Consider the following 25,945-nt stretch of genomic DNA (forward strand, 5'->3'; position numbering starts at 1 on the left):
AGATGCCACGCCTCTTTTTCTTTTTAAATGGAAAGGCGACTACTAGTAAGATTTTCTGTTTACTGTTACAATTCTGCTTATTCGGAAGCTTTAAAGTTGTGATAGAACTTGTATTTAGACATAGCATTTATTTTCAGTCATGTTTTATGCTGATTTTAAGAATTCGATTACATGTTTCGGTTGAAAACATTGTACCATGCCGAGATGTTGCAGCATTCAAGGATGCAAATCAAATTATCGTAGTCAAAGTGAAAGAGTTACTACGTTTGCTTTGCCAAAATGTGAAGAACTAAAAAATAAATGGCTAAGAACGATTCCCAGTGATTTTACTGGCTTGAAGAAACCTGTAATCTGTATCAAACATTTTCAAGAAGATGATGTGATTACAACAGATAAATGTGTTGTCAAAGGGAAAGTTAAAGAATTTCAGAGGAAAATTCCAAAACTGAAAGATGATGCAGTACCTTCTATATTTTCCGACTTACCTTCTACTAAAAGCCGTTCAAAACGATCACTTGATGTTTCAGAAGATGATTTAGAACCGGCTTTGAAGCAAAGAAAAACAGACCAAGAAGAATTAATTAAGGAAAAGGAAGGTCTTTCCAGCTTAGAAGAAATTCGCAGGTGTTATGAAAAGTACCTTGAAGTTGCAATAGGTGAGCAGCAATTTTATCCTCCAATGGGGAAAAAATAGCTATATTCTGGGACGAACACGAAAATAAAATTTTTGCGAGTGAGAAATTACCAATTTGCCAAAATTCCAAATGATAAAATATAAGCATTAGCATCATTGTAAATTTTTTTTTCTAAAAATTGGAATTTTTCAACACTGGACTCGTACAATAGACCTCTGGTCGCAGTACTGGGTTCGGTTGAACCCCTCTTTTTCTCATTTCGTTTACTACTTCCTACATTTTTAATCAAAATTGCCTTTAGCTGGAGCTAAAGTAAAATTACAAGCAAAAACTTTACTCATTTTAGTGTTCAGAGTGCTGAAAAAAAAAATAATCCGGAATACACGTTTGCCCATGTTGAAAAATAAGGGTGAGTTATGGGGCTGTAACTTGCTTGTAGCCTAGATCTGCATACCTGCCGACTCCGCAGTGGGGGGGGGGGCATGTCTTTAAGGAACCCAAGCAACGATCCAAGAAATTGAAAAAACGTTTTAACGTTGCAAACATGCACTGCTGGCCCCTGGAAATACTGTGGCTTCACAGATTTTGTTACAGGGAGGTCCAAAATTTAGATTTGGGCTCATTTGTTGCTTTATACTTCAGCTATTAACTTCACTTTCCATTGTAGAACTGTACCATGTTTGAAATGAATAAATCTAAAGATGTTCTTCTGCCCTTATATAGAAGTTTGGTAAGACCCCATTTGGAGTATGCTGTTCAGTTTTGGTCTCCTTATCTTAAGAAAGACATTAATGTATTGGAAAGGGTTCAAAGGCGGGCTACAAGGCTAATAAGTGGACTTTCCCACTTAGATTATGATTCCAGGCCTAGAAGGCTAAAAATGTACAGTCTTGAGCAAAGAAGAGACTGAGGGGACATGATTCAGCTGTTTAAATTTATTAAAACGAAAGATGTTACGGGGCTAAAGTTTAGCACTGAAAACAGGACAAGGGGTCATTGTTTTAAGCTATTTAAATCTCAGGCTAACATGGATATTAGGAAAAATTATTATTTTAGCAGGGTAGTGGAACCTTGGAACAGCTTACCGGAAGAGGTGGTAATGAGCAAAGGAGTAGACAGTTTTAAGAGGGCCATTGATCTTCACTGGGGATTGTAAATTGACTAGGACCAATCTAGCTGGGCCCAGAGCCTGTTGCTGGTCGTCACTTTTGTATTTGTATTTGAAAATCAGTTACTGGTACGTTGAAATATGTTTAGCTGCTAACTTAAAGATGTGTCCTTGCTTCTTTATGAGGCATTATGCTTTCAACTCTTATGGATTTTAGTCTGAGGAGCACAGACCAGGAGAAAACTAGATCCTCTGGACCCTGTTATGAGCTGTATCATATTATATTAACTGCATCAGGTTTTTAATTAATTTTCCTCAAAATTGTCTGAATCTTTAATATTGGGTCAGAAATATTTATTTTTTCTTTCGCAAAGTTATCGCACAACAAGTGATCACTCCAAGGGACCTACAGCTTGAAGTGGAACATACGACTGTTACTTATTATCAACTCCCTTTTTCCTCATTGAAAAGATAAGGAGTCATGCAGAAATTATGTCATGCTTTATGGGGGAAGGAAGGTTCATAAGATTGTGACAAGCATAACAAGAAGTGTGACATCACTAGTGATGTAAAATATCTGGGTATTTATATTAATGGGTAAATACCCTGGATATATACCCGGATATTTACTATTAAATATCACATTAGCAGGGGGGAGGAAGGCACCCAAACAGGGCATTTGCCAGGGTAGGTATTTATTTTTCCGTGAACTCTGTTTAATGAATATACCCACATTTAATATAGAGATTCATCAAATATTTGGATCGTATTTGGTGTAGTGCATAGTTGGCAAACCGAATATTCGGTTCGGCCAAATACTTCAATATTCAGCAACTGAATAGCAAACAAATTTAAATGTTGGATAATGGGTGAATGAAAGGATTTTTTTGTACAATCAGTGCTGACAAGAGGTCATGTCAGCACAGTCGGAAACAAGGGGCCGCAACATGGAATCAAAGTTGCATAAATTTTATGGGAGGCTCGGTGACCAAACTGAGAAGGGCAGCCATGTGTACATTAAAGGAAAGTTAAAGGATAGTACCATAGTACAAAATTAATTTATTCTGTTACTTATTAATTTTATATCATTCAGAGTAATTTTAGAAAAAAAAATTCAGATGTTAAATTTCAATTTTATAGCTTTTCGATTTTTCTTTAATCTTATGATGCATTACATTAGTCTTACTATTATAAATTCATTCAAATGTGACACAGTACCCAGAAAAATCATAATATTAAGTAGTAATAAATATATAAATTCCATTTATTACATCTTAACTTAAAACTGCTAATGTTTTATGGATAAAATATGCAGCTAAAAAAAAAAGAAAAACACTTGGATATTGAACTTTGCAGTTCTTGAATTTATAAAGCTGAGTATTGTTTAAAAACAACCTAACTGAAATTAATCATTATAATGAAAGTTTAAAAATTCTTTGCATTTGAAGAGAAAAAATAAAAATGTCTGACAATGTCTGAATTTCATTCCTCAGTTTTAATGATAATACAATTTATCAGTTACCAAACAATTTAACATTGCAGGAAAACCCTTGAAAAAATTGTAATATTTAGGGAACTTGGACTCAAGGCCGTAGCCATCATTGGGGTACGGGGGGGGGGTGTCATCCCCCTCCCATGTCTTTGAAGCTTCAGTTCAGAAAGATTGCCGGTCCCCTTAACGTCACTGAAGATGGCCTTGCAACCATGTTTTGAAGATTTAAATTTCAAAAATTTCCCCGGGATTAACCCCGAATCTCTCTCTTTTCCCTAACATTACTCAAATCATCTAAAACTGCGTTTTTGTAACTATTATTTTACAAATACAAATACAAAAGTGACGACCAGCAACAGGCTCTGGGACCAGCTAGGCTGGTCCTAGTCAATTTACAATCCCCAGTAAAGATCAGTGGCCCTCTTAAAACTATCTATTCCCTTGCTCATTACCACCTCTTCCGGTAAGCTGTTCCAAGGTTCCACTACCCTGCTAAAATGATAATTTTTCATAATATCCATGTTAGCCTGAGATTTAAATAGCTTAAAACAATGATCCCTTGTCCTGTTTTCAGTGCTAAACTTTAGCCCCATAACATCTGTCATTTTAATAAATTTAAACAGCTGAATCATGTCCCCTTGGTCTCTTCTATACTCAAGACTACATTTTTAGCATTCTAAGCCTGGAATCGTAGTCTAAATTATAGCCCGCCTTTGAACCCTTTCCAATACATTAATATCTTTCTTAAGATAAGGAGACCAAAACTGAACAGCATACTCCAAATGTGGTCTTACCAAACTTTTATATAAGGGCAGAAGAACTTTAGATTTGTTTGAAATAGATATATTGATAAACCCAAGCATCTTATTGGCTTTGCTACTAGCTATGCTGCACTGTTGACTAAACTTTAAATCTTGACCTATTAAGATGCCCAGATCAGTAACTTTTTCTGCCTGACTAATGACTGAACCTTGCAAATAATAACTTGTGCACTTATTTCCATGCCCTAAATATAGCATTTGACATTTCCCAACATTAACAACAGCCATACCCCATTTATCAGCCCACTTCGTAATATGATCTAGATCCTCTTGCAGCTGATTTGCTTGTTCTTCATTATCCTAATTTTTTAGTATTAGGATCATTTTCATCCTCTTCACAGTCTGTTCTGTTTAATTTTCCACTCCTTCATTATATCTATGCCTGAATATTCAACAGTTACAAGGATTTGATAGTCTTTTGTAGTTTTATGTAATGTAGTCTTAGGATATTAGGTACAGCTGTTATCAAGCCTCATTAAATTTTTATCTTAGTCTGGAATTACAACATATTAATTATGGATTTTTGGATTGACCTCCATTGCAAGTGAAACAAACTCTAGCTCCCCCCCTCCTTATTGCTGTTTAACATTCCTTTCCTATAAAAAAAATACAAAATAGTTTCAAGTGATTTTGAGAATGTTTAAATTTTCAAATATGTGAAATTCAACATCAATTTTTTTTTGTTTAAGAAGAAAAAAAAATTGTTTAAGTTTCTGAAAAGAAACTCCATTTGAAAAGATTCACTCTTCAATATCTGAGATAGGTATAAACTCATAAATTTTCCATAATCTAAACAGTCAGAAACAAACACATAGGATTCATGCAGTGCTTAAAGTATTTCGAGAATTAGCCCAGTAAGCACTTTGAATTTTCTTTTGACTTTTAAATAAAATTTAAGATATCCACCTGTAAGACAACTTAGTTCACATGCACTTTGCTTTACAAATTTTCTGTACTTTAACGATGTTTACCATACGCATGAATTAAGGATGTTTTTAGTTGCTTTTTCAGTAATTTGAACTGAAAATCATTTCAAGAGCAAGAATGTGTAAATGAATACTAAAAATGTTACCAAGATATATCTATAAAAAAAAAAGCTTTTTCTTTTTTTTTTTTGAAATAAAGCTTAAAAAAATCTAAATCTACTTTTTTATATGATTTTTTAAATGTATTTTTTTTTCAATTTTGAAATAAAATGATTGGTGATTTGATAAAAAATAAAAGTTGAGTCATTCCATACAGATTCAACAGATGAGTGCGCTCGATTATTTTTAATTTTTTTGAAACTCATATCCCAAAAAGATGCATATGAATGATGTTTAAAACCACTTTTATTTTTTTCTCTAACCTTAACCCTTGATTTTTTAGATGTCATCAAAAGTGATTTTCGCATACAAAAATGGGACTTTTAGACCTTTGCATTTTGGCCAAAATCTATTTGAATTACATGTCTGGCAGTTAATTTTACGCTTTGATGTTAAAATGCATAAGATGATAGTCTCACATGCTGATGCAATATGCTTTAACAGTCATAGCAGCAGGTGACTTTTCTGTCTTTTTGTGAAAAATTTATGAACCCCCCCCCCCCCCTCCCCGAAACAAAATGCTGGCTGTGGCCTTGCTTGGACTTGTATTTGTATGTAAGGTAAATTAAATGTTCTTTATTCATAACACAACCTGTTGTCATGATTATCAGTTATCAAATTATATATCAGGAAAGAAATTAATTCTCCATTTATGCAAAATTGCAGATTAACATAAAAAAATTGGCAATTTACAATATTAATCTGTTTTTGCTTTTGGAATGATTTATTTAAAATTTAATGTAGATACATTTTTATGTTGAATGGTAATGTATTTTCATTTCACAAAGTTGATTAATATTTTCTATTTTTAAATTGGCGTAAAATTCAAATATTACAGTTGAAAGTTTTCAAACAAATATTTGCTTTTTGACCGAATATTATGTTCGAATTTTAACACTTAAAAAACGGCGCTCTTCGTACAGCTAGAAATTCGGCGGGGTTCGTTTTCTAGAAAAAAAAGGCATAGTTTTCTGCATAATTGTGTATTTGTTAAATTATATAAATTAACTATTTTTTATAATTATACAGCTCCGTTTGAAGGGTACAAAGTTTTCCAATATATATACAATGAAGTATTAATTTTATTATTTTCTAATGCTGGTGAAACAACTAGCGCTGTTTCATTTGAATTAAATAACATTTCAAAAACAGAGGACACAAGCAACGATAAAATTAAACATTTAAAAAACCCCTGACTGAGTCGCAACTGTAGAATCAAAAGAGAACATTGAAAATCCTTTTAAAAGCCTTATGTTATTAAAAATCAATGTCAGGTATTTATTTGCTATTAAATAGAAACTGGCAGCAGATAAAAATTTTATTGCGTTTTATTTCCTTGTCGGCCGACAATGAATTCGGTTTATCAATCGCGTGAATGAAAGCTTAATGCAACATTCAAACAGCGGCCGCACATCACGTTCGCCACGTAAAGCGGACAGAGTAACGTTTTCCGAAAAGGGAGAAGCATTCATACTTTGCGGAACGCGAAAAAGTCACATGTCAGTCTCTCATTCAATAGAGAGAGCGGGCTCATCTCGTAGAGACCAATGCAATGCGACGCCCAACTCTACGGACGTCAGAGCCGTCAGAAATCTGGCTTCTCGTCCCGTCGACAGGTCCCGTACAATACGGCTTGCTGTCATGGCAACGTCGGTCGAAAACTGGTTTTATTAGGGAGAAAAGCATACGTCGGTGACGGATGTGCGGACGTAGTGTGAATAGCCGTTATTTAAATCTGCTTTGAAAATACGTTATAATTCGAATTCTATGAAACATGAAAGTTCCAAACGTAGTCTATCAGACGCGGAAAAAATTCTCTTTATTTTGGTTTTAAATTAAAAAAGTTTTAACTATATGTTTTCATAGCAAAAATCGCGAAAAACCTTTTAGAGGTTTTTAATATGTTCGTTAATTAATGTCATCCAAAGATGCAACCTAGCTAAGAACACTCTCGATCAACTCTCCTTTCGAACATTTTTTTTTTTTTTCAAAATCGGTCCATCTGTTTAGGCACTGGAGCATTGAGAAGGAATAATAATGGAGGGAGCCATAGCAAATGTCTCAGTGAAATAAATTTGGGAACCAATGTTTCCCAGGTCAGGTGACTTGTTTGGCTGGGAAGTTGTCGCGTTTTGGCACGCAATCGCTCTTTTGGCATTAAATATTTTTCAGACGACGCGACATAGCTTATTATGAAGTCGGCGCTACAAATCAGAGCAACTCTGGCTCCAACTCCTTTACCGCATAATAATAAATAAATAAATAAATATCGTATACAAATACAGGCCTATCATTCAAAATCCCTCTCCCCACGTCTTTCCGGATTTTAAAATATAATGTAACTGCTTTTTTCATGTATTTTGATGTTTATTCCCTGAAATGACGGGCATGTACAAATAGTTTAAAGTGTTCTGTTATTGACTGAAAATTTATGGATTCATATGCATTGTAATCAATGTTTTGAAATGATTTTATACGCAGGCATACTAGTATTTAAATTGAAGCATGAAAATAGCAAATCTTTATTCTTGCGCATCTGCTGTTCACAGGAGCTTGGCGAGAAGATACTCCCCAACAAAGCAAATGTACACATAATGCTTAAGAGCCGTTAAAATAATTACTAGTTTAATAAAAAGTGTTTTTATGGAACTAAAATGTTATTTGCACTCAAGATAAACAATGTTTTATAACTTTTATAGATAAAATAAGTACAAAAATTTAAAAATTATAGGCAATTGTGGAATATGTACTCGTTGAATGCATATAAATGTTATTTTTTCTTTATTTAGAAGTAAAAAACATTCGTACATGCTATGGAAAAGTTACTGGACCTCCTGGTGTGGCTTTTTCCTCATAGTTTACAATGCTAGAATACTGCACTATTACTATAAATCCAATTTTTCCCTTCTACAGTTAAAGGTTGTTATCATGCATGGCTTCAGCTAATGAAAACTTCTTCAGCGGTTACGGTCAACTCGAAATTGCTCCCCAAGTCACATGGTACTGTTGCCGTATCGGGATAGTAGGGTTGCACTCTCTCCATTTTATCTGGAAAAAGTATAAACCCAAACTGGGCTGTTGCAAGGCACCCAAGCATTCTGTTGTCTTTGTCACTTGCTATGCTGCACTGTTGACTAAACTTGAAGTCCTGATTTATTGAGACAACCACATCAATATATTTTTTTTTTTTTTTGCCCTTGACTAATGACTCTGTACCCTGTAAATAATAACTTGTACACTTATTTCTATTAGATATCTGATCCAAATCCTCTTGAAGTTGTTTTACTTGTTCTTCATTTTCTGCAATCCTCAAAACAATTTGTTTCCAGAAATATTTTCATGGCTATCATTCATAAAAATAAACAAAAGGGGCCTTAAAACCGATCCTTTAAAACTACTGTCTACTTCCTTCCAGTCAGGCATTTCCTGATTCAAAGTAAAATTTTCTACTCCTATTCCTCTATCAGCTAGAAGAGCAACGTGCGGTACCTTATTGAAGGCTTTTTGGAAATCAATATAAACACCATCTACACACTTTTTGTTATCTAAAGCCATAGTAACCTTGTCATAAAAATGCAAAAAAAAAAAAAAAAAAGTAGCACATTATTTACTTTTCCTGAAACCACGCTGCTAACTAGTCAACAGACTATTAGTCTCTAAGAAATTCCAAATCTGGATTTTGCTCAAAGTTTTAAAAATTTTACATAGCCCTGAAGTCAGCCTAACAGGTCTATAATTCCTTGCATTACTTTTAGACCCTTTCTTGAAGAGCGGCGTTATGTTAGCCAGCTTCCAGTCCTCTAGCCCTGTCCTTGAGTAATAAGAATTGAAAATATTTAAAATAACATCCACTAATTTCTCGGCACATTCAACTCAAATTTTTGGATAAATATTATCAGGCCCCGGAGCTTTAGTTGCCTTATTTTTTTTTTCTTCAAATAAAATAAAACGTCTTTCCTGGAAAACGCAAAATTCTTTCGAAGTTTTTCGAAATTTAAATTTTAAATGTGCAATTTTTAGCTATCTTTGGTGACGTTAGGGTTCAGGAGATCGTTTCCAAATTTTTTTTTTGAAACTAAAATATCAAAACCATTTACACAATCTTTGGTGATTTAAAACGTAAAGAAGCAGTTGCCCCTTTGCAACTCCCCCTCCCCCCTCCGAGTCGCAGCTATTAGCCCTTAATTGGCAAGTCATAAACGTGAGTAACTTTTTTTAAAGGAAAGGGATTAAGGAGTCACTTCGAAACATTTATATGTTGACTCAGACTCTTTTCTCCGAAAATCAGCCTGACTCCTAGACTGGCTCCCCACTGCTCTGGTTATTTAGATCGTGAATCTAGCTGTGTTCTATGTTTGGGTACATGCCCGGCTCCTGGGGGTAGGCGGCCACCTAATGCGGCAGATTTTAAAAGGCGGCAAATTTCGAAATTGAAACTTTTTTTTTTTATTTTTAAGTATGAGTTTCTGTTTCAGCACCATAAGATTCAATGCTTAAAAAAAAAAAAAAAAAAAAAAAAAAATGTGTACCAGTGCTTGGATATGCAAAACGAAGTTCGGAATTTAACTAGAAATTCAATTTAATTTGGGAGGCAGCAAATTCCGTTATTTAAAAGTGTTTTTGAAAATAATAGTATTTGTTTCAGTGCCATAAGATGCACTACTTTAATTTAAGCACTTTGCTATTATTTTTGTTTTATGGATATGTTATTATTTAATATTATTATTACTAGATGGGGTGGGGGGCACTTGTCAATATCTCCTAGGGCGGCAGAACTACTAGAGCCGGTCCTTGTTTGGATATCTTTACATTTTTCATGTTATTGCTGCATTAGGATAGTTCAGCGGTTCCCAATCTTTTCCCCCTTGCGAACCCCTTCCAAATCCGAAAGAAATTGGCGAACCCCTTGAGCGCAAGTAATAAATTACAAGCGAAAATAAGAAAAAAAAAAAACGCACACACACAATAAAATTTGGGAGATTTTTTAATTTTGATGCTGATCTAGAGTTTATTACAAGAACGAAAACATAATTGCAAAATATAGAATTACAAATATTGTGACGAACTAAAAAGCTAGCTAAAAGTATATATGCTAAACAAATTCACCAACAAATATACCCAGTGATTATTCTTTTTGCGCTACAGTCAACTGGTGGAAACTGTCAGATATTTGAGCCAAACTTTTCAATTTCTTTGTGTCACAGATATTTCGTTTTGAAAACTTTTTCAATCTTACCTGAGGTTCAGCATTTAATTTGTTTCAGTATTTATCTCTGCTTATGATGAAAATCTTTCTTCACATAGAAACGTAATCCAAAAAGTAATAAAATTTAAAGTATCTTTTTCTGACTCGGGGATACATTTATCTTTATCTAAATAATTTAAAGAATTATCTTTAGAAATAACTTTCAAAGAACTGTCTCAGATTAACTAAATTGGTCTTTTTTCTTCCATTAAAATTAGAAAGGTCTCTAAATATATGTTTTCTTGAAATGTACTACGAGTTCTGCTGTCTTATACGGATATTACTGCCTATATATACATTAATCGTTTGATTGCTGAAGAATTTTCCTGTCCTTATGCTATAATTGAGGAATAAAATGCGTAAGTTGAAAAATAACAGAAATCCTATAAGTAATTCTAATTATTGCACAAAAGTAATTTTTACTAAAACAAATATTTTTTCTCTCTCACTAACTACTATAAAATGAAATTTCTGCACAAATTTCATAAATTCCTTGTTTACAATTCCTTGTTTACATTCTTTTTTAGAAAAAAAGCTCAAATTACATTGTAGTTTATGCAGTGTGAAAACTTTAGCAGAAAATAACAACGCGATCGTATTTCTACACATTTTCGGCACACCACAAAAGAGGTGCAATAGCACGTCGTTACACTCAAATGGTAAAGAAACTTAACTTCAAAAATTAAAGATATATGAGACGCTCGCATATGCTCCATTTAATGTTCATGAAGTTTAATCGATTTTTCCGCTTAAAAGCTACTGAGCTTTCATATTCTGTCATCTGAGGACATTGTATTCAAAAGCTTTTTTTTTAGCATGGGTTCAATTCTATCATTCTCAATGACAGCGGTAAAGCCGGAACTTTGAGATAATAATTTAAGTGTAAAATATGTCAGCAAATATGCTAACATTTCAATGCTAAGATTATCGAATGAGCGAAAGACAAATGAATAACTGTTGAACAAAATCTGCTTGAAACCGCCTTAACAGGAGAACTTCATCTCAAACAAGCATGTTAAATTCCGCCATTACAATAATATTTTCACGAACCCCTTTCATGCCTCTCGCGAACCCCCCAGGCAAGGGCGCCCATATAGGGGGGCAAGGGGGGCTCGAGCCCCCCCTTTGAAATTAGAACTTCTTTGCTTTTGGTACTTTTTTCTTTTCAAAAATATAAAAACATTTATTTTCCAGTTATTAATAAATAAGTTATTAAAAATGAAATATTTTAATGACTCTAATCTATCCTAAAATCGGTTTCCATGGAGAAAATACCCTCCTAACCCATGGGGAAAATATCTGAGATTACAATTTTGCATATGGGTGCCCTTGCCCCCAGGGGTTCGCGAACCACCGGTTGGGAAATGCTGGGGTAGTTGATATACTTTCAGAATAATGTTTTGCTTTTTTGAAACTTTTTCTTATTTGTTTTCTCTTCCTTTTCTTTTAGCAAAATGAGGAAGCTTGAAGGATAACAAAATGACTCTCACAAGGTAATCAACATCAAACATGTATATGTATAATAAACAAAAGAAATAACGTGAGACTGAGAAGATTTGTACATACATTTTGCAGAAAAAGCAGTGTAAATTTCAGGTTGTAAAATTCACATATAGTTTGAAGTAAAGGTGAACTTGTGTTTGAAAGACTGTTGTCAAACAAATAAAAGTTTCTTCTTGTTTTCAAACCTGAATCTTTCATCTTTTTCAGTTGATGTCGTTGACAGATATGCATTGACGTTTTTAAAAGACTGTTTTTATCTTAATCGATTAAAAATATTTTTTTCAAATTTTTTTTCTATAGTATCACTTTTCTAAAAATGATTAGTGACATCTGATTAGTGACTCTAAATGTTAAGGTAAAATGAGACATTGGAATTTCCAGAGAAAAGACAAATTGTATCCGGTTTAAGAGTGAATTTCTAGCCAACGGGGCAATTTAAAAACTTTTTTGATGGTGAAACTGTAACCAGAACAGGTTGTTTTCCCCGCATTAATACTCTGCTGGCAGAGGAACATCTTTTACAGAATTCGTTAATTTTTGTTCATAATTTTCATGAGAATCTGAAGACATAAACTTAAAATTAAGAAACTTATTGTAGAAATGTGACAATGATCGATGTTTAAAATTAAAAATCGATAGTATAGATACACTAGTCAAAAAACTTTGATGTTTTGAAGCATCCATATTCCAAAATATTGTATTTTTTCTTTTATTATTATTCTATATTTAATTATTATTCTTTTTCAAACCATCAATGATTCATTCTTTTTCGCAAATTGCAATTTTCAATGAAAGCATTTTTTAAAGAATTTCTACATTTTAGGTAGTTTTTGCAGTTTTGAAGAAAATGAGTTCTGGCCACTTAATTTCCTGTGTCATTTCATTTTTTTTTATTGAATGTAACAATTTCCTCAATATTTCTTGGAATAAAGTTAAAAAACTTGCGTAACGGATGTCGCCAAAGTTTAAAAGTAAACAAACAGACTTTTTTTTTTAGTTAGTCACGTAGTGATTTCAAAACCTAGACTATTTTACTTGCTTAAAAACCTACTTGGCAATAAAATTTTTTGGAGAAAGAAATTATCAGTTTGGAAAAATTGGGGGGCATATATTCCAAATCATAATTATTAGCTATGATGTTTTGAAATTTTCTCGTTCTGAAGTGCATTTAAAAAAACTACTGTTGCTCAAAATCATTTATCTATAAAAATATAATTTTCGAAAAAATACTGAAAATTTTTAGTAGTGCCGAAAATTTCGATGAACACTATGAAAATATTTGATCTGAGAATTTCCAAAACTGCCCAATATAAGGACTAACGCAGTCATGCCCGAATTTGCGCACCCGGAGAAATTGCAGAAAAAATTGAAAAAAAAAAAAATGCACGAAGGCTTATTAATGCCACAAATATACACTTCTGGCCTCTGAGGAGGGGCCCAATTGACTTTGTTGCATTGAGGCCCAAAATTACTAAATCCGGCATCCGGACCTGAATGCAGCTAAAATGAAAGAAGAAAAAACGCAAGATTATTAATTTTAATTAAAACCAAAATGCCCTAGCTTCAGTTTAATGCCGATAGATGGAAGCACCTTTTCTAATAGAACGGCAGTTCAACTGAGCGGATCGATTCCGTGCTATGCGAGGCGCGCAAAGGAGAGAGGCAGGATGTCACGCTATGCCACGTCAGTGAGCGTGCCATTCCCTGTGTGTGCCCCCTTTTTCCTCCCGCACGTTTATCGATCCCAAAGCGATGTTGTTTCCTGCGTCACGTCTCGCTACACGCTACGTCAAACAACTTTGAGCGGGCCAATGGCGTGTGGGATTTCCACCTGGGGTACCGAGTTCATGTAGGTGAGAGCCAGGGCGTCGCATGGCGTAGCCAACAGTAGTAGTCGGTAGTTCGATCATGGAGAAACGTCTGATATCGAAAGTGTGCGAGCGAGACTTGCTGTATGCCATAGATTCCGTTAATTATCGAGATCGACACATGAGAGCTTTGGCTTGGGCTGAGATAGGAAAGGAACTCGGTATCCCAGGTAAATATCAGCAATCACAATTTCGTTCTGTTGCAAGGGCTCTAGTGCCATGTCGCCATTTGTTTGTTGCAGTCTAGGAGCACGGCGTCCCCTCCACTTTTCAAATTTTCACACTACCCCCCCTTAAATTTTTACACTACCTTCCACTTTTAGAAATTTTTTACACCCCCCCCCCCCCTCCTTCCTCTTTCTTCCCCTCACCTTTTTTTTTTCAGGACTACCCTATTAGAGAATATTTTTCACTAAAGGCACAAAAAAATTCGATTGGCCTAAGGGGTGACCCGTGGAACGTCACTGTGATCTCTCAAAAAAAATTTTTTCGACAAATTTTGTCTGACGATTCGGTAAAATTTAAAGCTTTATTCCTAAAAATTCATCATTCGGCGAAATTTGGAGTTCCATTCGAAAATCGAGAATTTCCGCCCTACCAAAAAGTTAAGTTCGGGGCGTCCCTAATTGGCCTCAGTGGTGTTGTCGAGGGAAGAAATCCCCCAACCTTTTAATTTAATAAACTTAATGCGCGTATCTGTAAGCATCCCTCACCCTTTTCTTCCTAGGACCCGCACCTGTCCCATTCTCATTTAGCCTATTTCAATTTCTGCAATGGTAGCATAACTTAACAAATGCACAAATTTGCAAATTCATTGTAGACACGTGTTTTAAGGTTATAAGGAACCCCGCTTTCAATGTACGAGGTGTAAGCTTTTACTGTCGCGCCCGTCTATTGCGGAAGTCAGAGGTACCAAAAAAAAAAAATCGATGTAGCTATAATTTCGTTAAAAAAAAAAGTTAAATAATGCATAGTATAGCAAGAAGGGGAGTTGAAACAATTGCGTTTTAGCCATAAATTCGCTTCATACAGCTTCGCAATAAACGGCGCTACTGTAAATAAAAAATACATACGAAGAAAACTTCCTGATAGTTGTTATGAAACCAGGAAGAGAAAGGCCTGTAGACTCCTACTCTGACTGATCCAAAAAATAATTTCTTCATAAATCAGTTATTTAATTTAAACAAATTGATATTCTTTCATAAAATCATAATTAAGTTTTGTTTGATTAATGGTAAGGAATGACTATTAATCCGCTTAAGCAATCGAAAAGATCTCATTTTTTTTCCCTCCCCTAAACAAAGGTTACTTACACTCAGAGCTGCTAACTGCTACGAAAAAATCGTCGTTTCTACGAATTACAGCTTTAAACTGCAAGCTACGAAAGCAGGTCCAAAAACTACGATTTTCTGTTTTTTAAATTTATAACCCCAAGAACGCAAAATAAAAAATTAAAAAAAAAAAAAAAAAATCACAAACTGCATGAAAATTAAACCGGTAAGCTCTCGTAATGTTACTTCAAAAAGACATGTTGATCGTGTGAAAGGTACAACTAATAAGCAAGAAGTGAATTTTTAAAATTAATATTTTATCATCTTAAAATATTCTGCATAAATTTTTTTATTCCGCACTAATAGTTTCTATATCATATTTGAAATTTGTTAAGTATCATTGTTGTTTTTTTCTTTATACGGCTGACAATTCATCCCAGTTTAAATCTTCGCCAGAGCTCATTGTTGAACACGCGTCAATTGACAAGACTTTTATTTTCGAGGTAGACCGTGCAAAACCGGTCGACGCAGCTAGTAAGTATATGATTTCTTAATTACAACACTCAAAAACTGCAGTTACTATTAATATACTTTTTATTTAACCCTTAATAACCTAGAGTTTCAATTTTGATACCAATCTTTTAAACCGAATGTTCACATTACTATTAGTTTTTTTTATAGGTTGGCTGTACGTATTTTACTATTGTATAATATTCTTTCCAACGAAATTAAAAAAAAAAAAAAAAAAAAATCAAATGTCATTATTGTTTTATTTTATCTATGACATATTACTCGCACGGCAAAGTGAACAAGTAAACACATTTTACTAAAAGTTTTGTTGAATACAAAATATTCTGTATTGTAAATATTGTAAAATAAATATTGTGATTTTTTAGCTATTTTTCCCTTCATCTATACCCTCAAGCAAACAGTAATATTAAAAATAAATCACTTTCGTAAATCAGGCTACTAAGGGTTAAGCTAGTTTTAAAGCAGTCAATGAACTTAACATTAAACTTTAAAATTTCAAATTGTAAATTTGAGAGAAGAAATAAGTAAGCAGTCTTCAGCTTTGTACGAGTAGCTTTTATTAAGATAAACTGCAATTTTTGAGTATTGTAATCAAGAAATCATATAATATTTACTTTATTACACACTTTTTTGTGCGAACAAAGCTTGTAGAAAGTCTGCATTGAAAAAGTGAAAGTTTGTGAATTTAAAACATAAGTTATCTATCCTTATTACCCTTTTAGACGGAATTTTGAAATACTTAACCAAGTGTTTTTTTTTTTTTTTTTGGTAGACAGTGTACTATGTTAAAGAGCATCTTATAGACAAAATTTCAAGTTTTTAGGTGAGAAATTAAAACAGTTATGACACGTCCAATAATCCGAACATATGTTATTGAAATACATATTTCAGACAATAAAACGATGAAACATCAAACAAACTTCTTTGTAAAATATTCTCTAAACAATAATAAAACATATTAATATAATATAATAATTTGAAATGTTTAATATAAGAATATTTATTTTTTAAAAAATCAGGAAAAAAAATCGCTTTTCCGACGAGAATTTATGGTTGGGAAAATGAGCCAGTCCCATTCTCTCTCTCTCTCCCTACCCCTATTTCTATATGTTGTCAATCCCAAAATGAAAAATTCTTGTACAAATAATAATAAGCAGACTGTAAAGAGTCAAGTACGAAAAAAGTCGAGTATTTTATTCAGTTAATAATTGATTAACAGCTGTTTAAAGTTCATGTCCGATACACCGGCCGCCACGTCTAAAAGGATTAAGGAAAAAACAAACCCCTGCAAATTAGTTTCTTTTGTATTGCTCAAAAAAAAATTTTTGAAAAAAAAATAGAACCGACTTCAAAATTGCTCTAAAAAGTGAAAAATAATTTTATTCTTTAAACACCATCGATAATGCTTTGAACATAATTTTTTGAAGTTGACGCAAAAACAAAACGTAAAATCCAGTGTAACCATGCTTCGTTCATATTTTTTTCAGAAAAGCATCCAAAGTTACGAACGAAACATTTATATCGTTATTCAAATATGTTGTCATCAATGCATAATTTATGTGATAATGAAGAAACTGGGCCTGGTTAAATTTATAGGTGTAGTTGAGTTATGGCTGTGAATGATTTTATCTATCGTTTTTGCGCCAACTTCAAAAATTATGTTTAAAAGCATTATCGATGGTGTGTGTTTAAAGACTAAAATTATTTTTCACTTTTTAGAGCAATTTTGAAGTCAGTTCTATTTTTTTTTTTCAAAATTTTTTTATTTCATTCTTTTTAGTGTAAATGTAGGTATTTCAGAAATAGTAAGAAGTTACCATCACGAAACTTCACCTTATTTTTTTCATAAAAATGCTCCATACTAAAAAAAAAAAAAAAAACTATAAGCACGCCTTAAATTTTAAGCGATTGGCACTAAAAACTTACCTTTGTTCCTCTTTGGAAGTAATGTGTAGTTAATATAATTATAACCATTTAAGTATTACGATTTTCCTAACTAATTTACATTTCACAGCATTTAAGTGGCTCATGATGCAATTCTGTATTTTCTTACTTAGCTCCCATCATTTGTTATTGGCATAGATGATAACGAAAAAAATACTACTGTAGTTGAGGCAAATCTAATGGTAGCATTGTGAAGGCTAAGCAGATCCTAATCACTGCATCACCTCGCTTCCAGGTTAGGTTTACCCCCACTATGGAGCAATAGCACTGAAGAAGGGAAGATTTCGATAATTCACATAGGGTTCTATAAATCAGCAAGGTTACCAAAATAAAATTATTTACGCCAAAAATGAGACGACAGCGCCAGATTCTCGATTATTATCGAAATATCCCCCCTGAAGAAACTTGATGCTTGCTTCAGAGACGCCTTCATTCAAAATTATCATTACAATCTATATATATAATTCTCTTACGTGCCGGCAAATGAAGGGGTGAATTTCTAAACCTCTGTTGGCAACACTTCGCCGATAAATCATGTAAACAAACTTCTACGTTGTTTTGAAATCTTGAATCACAGAATACTCAACGAACTTTTTTCTTTTTTTTGAGATGAGTTTGAGTCGGGCTGTGGCCATTTCAACCTTAATCAGCAAAGAAAAGCTCAAAGAAGGCAGGAAACCGTTCTTGAATCCAATTTAAGACGAGCCATTTCCAGAGTTGTATTCTCTGATTCGCTGCCGATAATTTTTAGCGGCTGGGGAATTTTCAGTCAGCAGTTCCTTCAACAGATCAGGTGCGTCACACAATGCCGGTAACCGCACCTTTCCGTCATGGCAACATTTAGTATATTTATTTGCAGTATTACGCTCTTTCTGCCAATAAAGAGCACCACAAAATTCGCATTCTTCACACATTGCTCCACAATCATGTTCATCGGCAATGTTGTTTTGAACGCGTAGGCGCTTTGAGCGTCGTCTATTCTCTGCTTCAGTACGACAGTTCAGTTCAAAATGAATAACCGAGAAAGAATTTACTTTATTCCTTTTATTCTCAGCTGAAAGGTTTCGCCAAATTTGTTTAGGGTTATAGTAGTTTTAGTATTGTGCAAGCAAAGTAGCCTTGGCGAGTTTTCGCGTTTTTAAACCATTTTTTGTTCGTGACGTGGCAAGGATTCAGAATAACAACAAGAAGGACAAACGTTTGAGAAAATATGTTTGGTGCTCTCTGAGCCTGTTTTTAGTCATGGCCAGCTCTATGTGGCATTATCAAGAACAAGATCTTTTGAAGCAGTGTCAGTTGTGGCTCCCAAACGGGACATTTTTAATTGTGTATATGAGGAAGTTTTCTCAGATTAGAATATATAAGAGTGTAAATATGTAAATATATAAGAGTGTAAATAATGTAAATACATCCCTCGGGGGAGCCTGTAACCCCTAGAGGGAGCGTCCCCCAGGTGGCGGATAGGGGAATGCCTTCATTGGTTTTCCAATGGGTGGTAGAAGGGAAATAAAATACCTTCCGCGGACCAACAGGTAGAAGTGCAATCTCTCCAAAGCAATGACAGACACTTTTGTATCTATAATGGTAAAGTTGTGCACATTGCCAAGGCAGTCATCTTACATACAGCAAAGTTAAACTGTCGAAAATCTGGCTAAAGCAGACAAATTAACATTATGAACGTAATTTTCATATTGGTTAAATGGATGGTGACCTAAATGCAATTACCAACTTTAATTTTTACGGAAAATTTTAGCTAGGCTAATGTATTGGCATACAGCGAGCGAGCGAAGCGAGCATGGATCGCGAAGCGATCCACAGGGAACTGCGTAAGCAGTTCCGGGGGTTGGCGAGCGATAGCGAGCAGGGGGCGATAGCCCCCTAGTTAATTACTATTAATGTTACTGTCGTATGGTACCAAACTTTCATAACAATGGGTTTTAAATTTAATCATTTAATAAGGAAATTGCATGAAATTTATCGTTTTTTTTACCCATAATTTTTTTTCTAAAGGACAAATATGGTCAAACAAAGTAATGGACCTAAGTTGAGCCATCCCCTATCCATTAAAAAAAGAATCATCAAAATCGGTTCACTAGGTGAGACGCTGTGAGTGGACAAACAAACAAAAAAAAAAAAAAACATACATACGGTATGAACTGATAACCGCCTCCTTTTTCGAAGTCGGTTAAAAAGCGAAAATCGCTTGTATTTACCGCTAATCTACTCTAAACAATGCAACTTTGTATGCTCTAATTTAGAAACAATTTTGGGCAAGTATGTGGTGCAAAAAAAAAAAAAAAAACGCTTTTATACTGATATCTGGACATCAAAGAAAGCTTGGAAATCCTGTACTATTTAATAAGTGTCAACTGCCCAAAATCCACAAATCTATGCTTGTTTAAGTTCGCTCAACCTTGAAATTAGTTTGTTAAACTCAGTAACAAAATTAACTTTATAACTACTGTTACAATATTTCATTGTTTTTGGCGATAATTAAAAAGTATAATCTTCAGATCTTAGGACAGAGAAAATTACTTAAGAAATAATATTTAAAAAATCACAAAGAAAATTCTCTTTTATTCCGAAATTTCAAGATTAATGCGCGATCGAAGGATATTATCCGATTTCAAAAGTTTTTATTTGTTTATTAAACTATTTTTTTTTAATTTTTCACTAGTTGCTAATTTGCTTTAGTGAATCGAAAATAAAAATTTAGCTTTTTTCATGCCACCCTTTTTTCACATGCTTACGAACGCCTCTGTTATTGAATTTGTAGGGTACGGCACGACTTATATCCCGAAGTTCACATCGTTATGAATTGATAAAAGGGGTTCGTTGTTACTCCGAAATACGGAGAATAAATGGCATACGGTGTATGCCATTTATTTGGCAAAACTATGCGTTCCCCTCCCTCCGCATCAGTTGTTTCGCATATAAAAACTTTTAACATTTCCGTCACGAATTTCTTATTTCTCATTAACTAAGGAATCAAAATGTAAGATTCCATTCCTTCACAATTTAGTGATACAAATTAATGTACCTTGTATTACAGTTAAAATATCTGTATACCAAAAGTTAGAATGGGGTCGTTTCCGAAATTTTAAGTCGTTTTTTTCTGAAAGAGCATGCTTAAAACCTTAAAACTTAAGGATTTGACCATTTTTTAAATACTTTGACGAAGTTTACTATTTTTTTACAATTATTTTGATCGGGGGCAGTTTCAATTTCATTTTTTACGCTTCTACGCATGACATCACAAATGATGAACTGCCATTAACGCTGATCACAATATTTAATTCGCTTCTTTACTCATATGTAGTGGCAACGATATGGTTGATTTCAAGCGTAGAGCGCAATATTTAATGGGCAAAAGTAGTGACAAAAGTACTACTTTTAGTCATTAAAATGATAGAATAAGCAACCCCCCCCCCCCAAACCGGAGCGAGAAAAAACTTTCATTGTCCCAACGCTTTATTTTGAATTAATTTTTTAGAATGTCCGATTTTGAAAACAAGGCATGGTCTTTATGACGTCACAAATGATGTACTTTGGCGCTACTCCACTGGCGTCCTGAATGTTTACGCTTGTTACGCTGCTGCGTTTTCAGGTTATGATAATTCAGTAGCGAATTAAATATTGCGCTATACGTTTGCTATCAACCATGGTGTTACCAGTACACGCGAGTTAAGATTCGAATTAGGTATTGCGCTCTGTGCTAATGGCATTTCATCATTTGTGTTGTCATGTGCAGAAGCGTAAACAATAAAATGGCACCGTTTGAAATAATAGTTAAAAATATTAAAATTTGTCAAATTATTTAAAAAATGGCTAAATCCTATGCGTTTACGCATGCTGTTTCAGAAAAAAATACTTTTGAAATGTCGCAAACACCCCCATTCGCTCTTGAGTTATCATAACCTGGAAACGCGGTAGACAGCAAACGCCAGTCAGCGCACAGGAAAGTTGGCACCTTTTGTGATTAACTTCCTTTTGAACGTCATCCCAATATATACAATAGTCAAATCACTGATCGAGTAACGCGCCTGACGTCATCAACTATGAAACTGGGACCATAGCATGATAATTGGATAATATGTTTTGGTAATGTTTAACATGCAGGGAAATGTTTTATTGTGACAAGGCTGAACTGGAACCGGTAACTTAACTGTTTTACTGGTAAGGCTGGCATTTTAGGAGAATAAAAAAAAAAAGTGGTCAACAATGAACGCTGCCTACTGGAGTTTAGGGTTAATCCACTGGAGTTATAGTTAAAATTAGAGACGTACCCCGAGTAGCACTTTCGCCGAGTACCGAGTTACCGATCACCAATTACGTTTTAAAAAGAACCACCGACACACACGTGATGAATTTTGAACTCATTGTAATAGTAGGGTTCATATTAGTAGGGGAGCATAGAGTGTTTTTTGGGATTTACTCGAGCGTATCAGATAAACATAGAGGAGATACTACTTTTCTGCTGGTATATGCGTCTCACACAGACTCTCAGATTAGTAAAAAAAAAAAAAGATCATGGATTTATTGAAGCGTGTTAAATTAAGATAAGGGGGGGGGGTAATTGCAAGCTAAAGAGTGTATGTTTAGAAAATCTGACGATTTGAGTGTAACGCAAGGGTATGGGGAGGGTTACAAAGTTGTAAAAAAGAAACGTTGTGTGGATTTTCTGGAGCACGAGTGATTTTTTTTTTATGTTAAAGGAAATAATGCAAGAATCACGAGAAACATATAATCTGCCGATTCCGACATGACTAACTATCACAAATCGGTTACAAAGATTGGTAAAAGGGGAGTTCAATGTGTTTTTAGAGATTTACTCGAGCGGGTCAGATAAACATAGGGGAGATATCTTACATCCTGTCGAGTATTTACACCAAATGTTAGCATTTTTTGCTGGTAGATACGTCTAGAACAGCCTGTCAGATTAGTATTAAAAAAAAAAAAAAACATGATCCTTGGATTTTTGAAGCGCATCAGATTAAGGTAAGGTGGGGTAATTGCAAGTAAAAAGGTATATATTAGAAAAATCTGACGATTTGAGCGTAACGCAAGGGTGTTACAGGGTTACAAAGTTACCAAAATAAAAAAAGGATTTTTTTTCCCTTCTAGCTGTCAGATTAAGGATACCCCTCAAAATATTCATCATGTTTTAGGCTACCATGCTGACTATCAAGCTGAACCTTCTGTATAGAAATCTGACACGCTCTAAGTATTTCAGTATGACATTTTCTTTTCTTTGCAGTGGTCAGATTAGTTAAAAAACCCATCAGATTTATTAAAGCTCATCTGATTAAGATAAGGTAGGTTAATTGCAAGTAAAAGAGCATATATTAGAAAAATCTGATGATTTGAGCGTAACGCAAGGGTGTTAAAGGGTTACAAAGTTACCAAAATAAAAAAAGGATTTTTTTCCCTTCTAGCTGTCAGATTAAGAATACCCCTCAAAATAATCGTTAGAATTTTTTTCATTTTCATTTTCTATCCTTCCGGATGGCCACACGCACCACGCAATTTGGCAGATAAACATACCTTGAGAACTACAGACACGTTGGAGCATCAAAACTATCAATATCTGACACGCTCGAGTATGTCCATAAGTAACTTTTTTTTTACATTTATAAATATCAGTAGACACTTTACCCACCACTTAAGTTGAACATTATGCAACATTTTCTTCTTCTTATAATCTAAACTACAAAATCCAATAGGTCCCCGCGACACGCGAGTAAATCCACATTTAGCATCATGGGCTCCCCTACTATATAGTTTTAAAACAGAATTTCAGCTGGAATTTAACTACGCATTATTTAAAGGATTTTTTTTGTGTCAAACATTTTACAAAAAACTTATTTCTAAAATCAAATATAAACAAACTACCAAAAATACCCGGCGTTGCCTAAGTCAGTAATAATTGTAAGAAACAATCGCTACTTTCTGTCTTGTTTCATATTTTTATATCAGTATCTAGATATCAGTAATGCACAACAGCAAATTTTCAAACTTAACAACTTTTATTAAAAATGGTAAGAATCGAATCGCACTACACGTGCATGTTACAATAACGAGCATGGCAAGTAAGCAAGCGTTGCCAATCATGAATACAAAACATATGTTACATCCCCCCTTGTACATCAAGTGTAATAATCTTTCAAATAAGAAGGTTTTTTCGATACACGCCCAGATCTTGTCCACACAATTTGATTATTATTATTTGATAATGTGAAATTTGGGTTATTGTTGGTTCGATTTAAGTTCAAAAAAATTATGCTCTCATTAGGTGAATTTTCATCAATATCAAAATCTCTATGAGAGTTAAAATTATAATTAACATTTGATGGTATTAAATGTTTTCTGTTCCTCGTGAGAACCTTGTTAGAGGCAGTTCTTATTTTGTATGATCTTGGGTTTTTCCCATAAGCAATGACTTTTCCTGGCTCCCATGTTTTCTTAAGGAAGTTTTTAACAAATACCTTCTCATTTAACTTCAATTGCCTGAGTGGTTTTGCTGATTTATCATAATAAAACTTTTGTTTTATTTGTCGCTGCTTTAAGCCATCACCAATATCTTTAAAGATTTCTGGATTTAATAGCTTATTACAGATGGGAAGCTTAGTTCTTAACCTGCGATTGAACATCATTTGGTCAGGTATTTCATGGGGTCGTAATGGTTCCTTAGTTTGATCTTTACGAAATTTAGCACATATTACACAGTTCTCTACAGTTCTTTCAATGTCTTTTGAAATGCCTGGCCAGTATAAGATCTCTCGTGCCCGACTTTTACACTTTTCAATACCCATGTGAGCTTTATGGATAAGTGTGAGCATTTCAGATCTAAGTATTTTTGGGACAACTATTTTATTATTTAAGAATAACAAATCATGATCTAGATACAATTCATTTTTTAATTTGTCGTATTTCCTTAAATTGAAGGGAATTTTCTTTTTGTTGGGCCACCCCTGTTTACAAAAACTAATGATAACTTTCAGTTCATCATCCACCTCCAATGCTTTTTTAAACTGTTCTTTTCTACTGTCACTCATTGGTAAGCATTTAGAAATAGAGTGTACAGTATGCAACATGTCAGGATCATCAAGTACCTGATCTTTAATAAATGCTCTAGACAATGCATCTGCCAAAACCATGTCTTTTCCTGGCAGGTAATTGATAACTAAGTGGTATTTTAGTAATTTTAAAACCATTTTTTGTAAGCGAGTGGTGATTTTATTAAGAGGTTTTCTTATGATTGAGGTTAATGGTTTGTGATCACTTTGTATTTGAACCTTATGCCCGTAAATAAAGTTATGATATTTCTCACAAGCAAAAACTATTGCTAAGAGCTCTTTCTCTATCTGGGCGTAGTTTTTCTCACATTCGGTTAGACTTCTAGAGGCAAAGGATACTGGCTGCCCTTCCTGCAGCAAACATACTCCTAGCCCATCCTTCGAGCTATCACACTGAATTGTGATTTCTTTAGAGCTACTAAATACTCTTAAGACTGGGGCTGTACTGATTAGTTTTTTAATACAATTAAATGCCTCTTCCTGTTCAAATGACCATTGGAACTCAGATTTATCTTTCAACAGTTCCCTCAAGGGTGCAGTAATCCTTGACACATTAGGGATAAATTTTGATAAAAAATTTACCATGCCCAAAAGTCTCCTTATATCTTTTTTACAGGTAGGCTTTTCTAATTCATTGATGGCTCTCACATGCGATTCATCAGGCTTTACCCCTTCTTCCGAAATTATTAACCCCATATATTTGGCCTCATCAACTCGGAATTGAAATTTTTCAGGATTAAATTTAACGTTATGAGATTTGGCTCTCTCTAATACTTTAATTAATGTGCTGTCATGATCTTGTTTGTCAGTTCCAGCAATTATTATATCGTCAAAGTAGATTTGAACACCTTTTATATCACCAAAGAGTTTTTGATTTTGTTTTTGGAAGACTTCTGGAGCCGAAGCAATACCAAAAGGAAGTCTTTTAAATTTAAACCGTCCAAAAGGAGAGTTAAATGTGCATAGATCAGAGCTGTTGCTATCCAATGGGATTTGCCAAAAACCCTCTTTAAGATCTAGCACAGAAAAATATTTCTTTCCCTCTAATTGACTAATTATTTCATCACTAGATGGAATAATATGATGCTCCCTTTTTATAGCTTTATTCAGATCCCTTGGATCTAAGCATATCCTCAATTTCCCATTTGTCTTTTCAACCACTACTAAGTTGCTCACCCAATCTGTAGGTTTATTTACATGCTCTATTACTCCTTTATTTTCTAACTCAGAAAATGTTTCTTTTAGATTTGCTAAAAGTGTTTGGGGAATCCTTCTAGGAGGATTTATTACCGGAGTAACATTTTCATTAACCTCAATATGGTGAGGCCTACCAGGAAAAGTACCAAGTCCCTGAAAAACATCACCA

At 34.1% G+C, this 25,945-nt stretch overlaps 2 protein-coding genes across 2 annotated transcripts in view; both read left to right on the forward strand.

Annotated features, from left to right (window-relative positions):
* The first annotated feature begins 28 nt into the window (after nucleotides 1–28).
* Nucleotides 29–12,056, forward strand: LOC129217406 (uncharacterized). The gene is made up of 2 exons (XM_054851703.1): nucleotides 29–656; nucleotides 11,837–12,056. The coding sequence occupies exons 1-2, from the start codon at nucleotides 197–199 to the stop codon at nucleotides 11,842–11,844; spliced, it is 468 nt and encodes a 155-aa protein (XP_054707678.1). The 5' UTR covers nucleotides 29–196; the 3' UTR covers nucleotides 11,845–12,056.
* Nucleotides 12,057–13,614: 1,558 nt separating this feature from the next.
* Nucleotides 13,615–25,945, forward strand: part of LOC129217408 (uncharacterized) — a 55,953-nt gene continuing 43,622 nt past the window's right edge. Inside the window, exon 1 of the mRNA XM_054851704.1 lies at nucleotides 13,615–13,927. Within this exon, the coding sequence (XP_054707679.1) occupies nucleotides 13,798–13,927 (130 nt within the window). The 5' untranslated portion in view covers nucleotides 13,615–13,797. The remainder of the gene's footprint in view (nucleotides 13,928–25,945) is intronic.

The sequence above is a fragment of the Uloborus diversus genome, chromosome 2 (assembly GCF_026930045.1).
Source record: "Uloborus diversus isolate 005 chromosome 2, Udiv.v.3.1, whole genome shotgun sequence".
Classification (NCBI taxonomy): Eukaryota; Metazoa; Arthropoda; class Arachnida; order Araneae; family Uloboridae; genus Uloborus; species Uloborus diversus.

Excerpts from the sequence above, each read along its gene's own strand:
- LOC129217406 (XM_054851703.1), top strand. The coding sequence starts at position 197 with ATGCCGAGATGTTGCAGCATTCAAGGATGCAAATCAAATTATCGTAGT.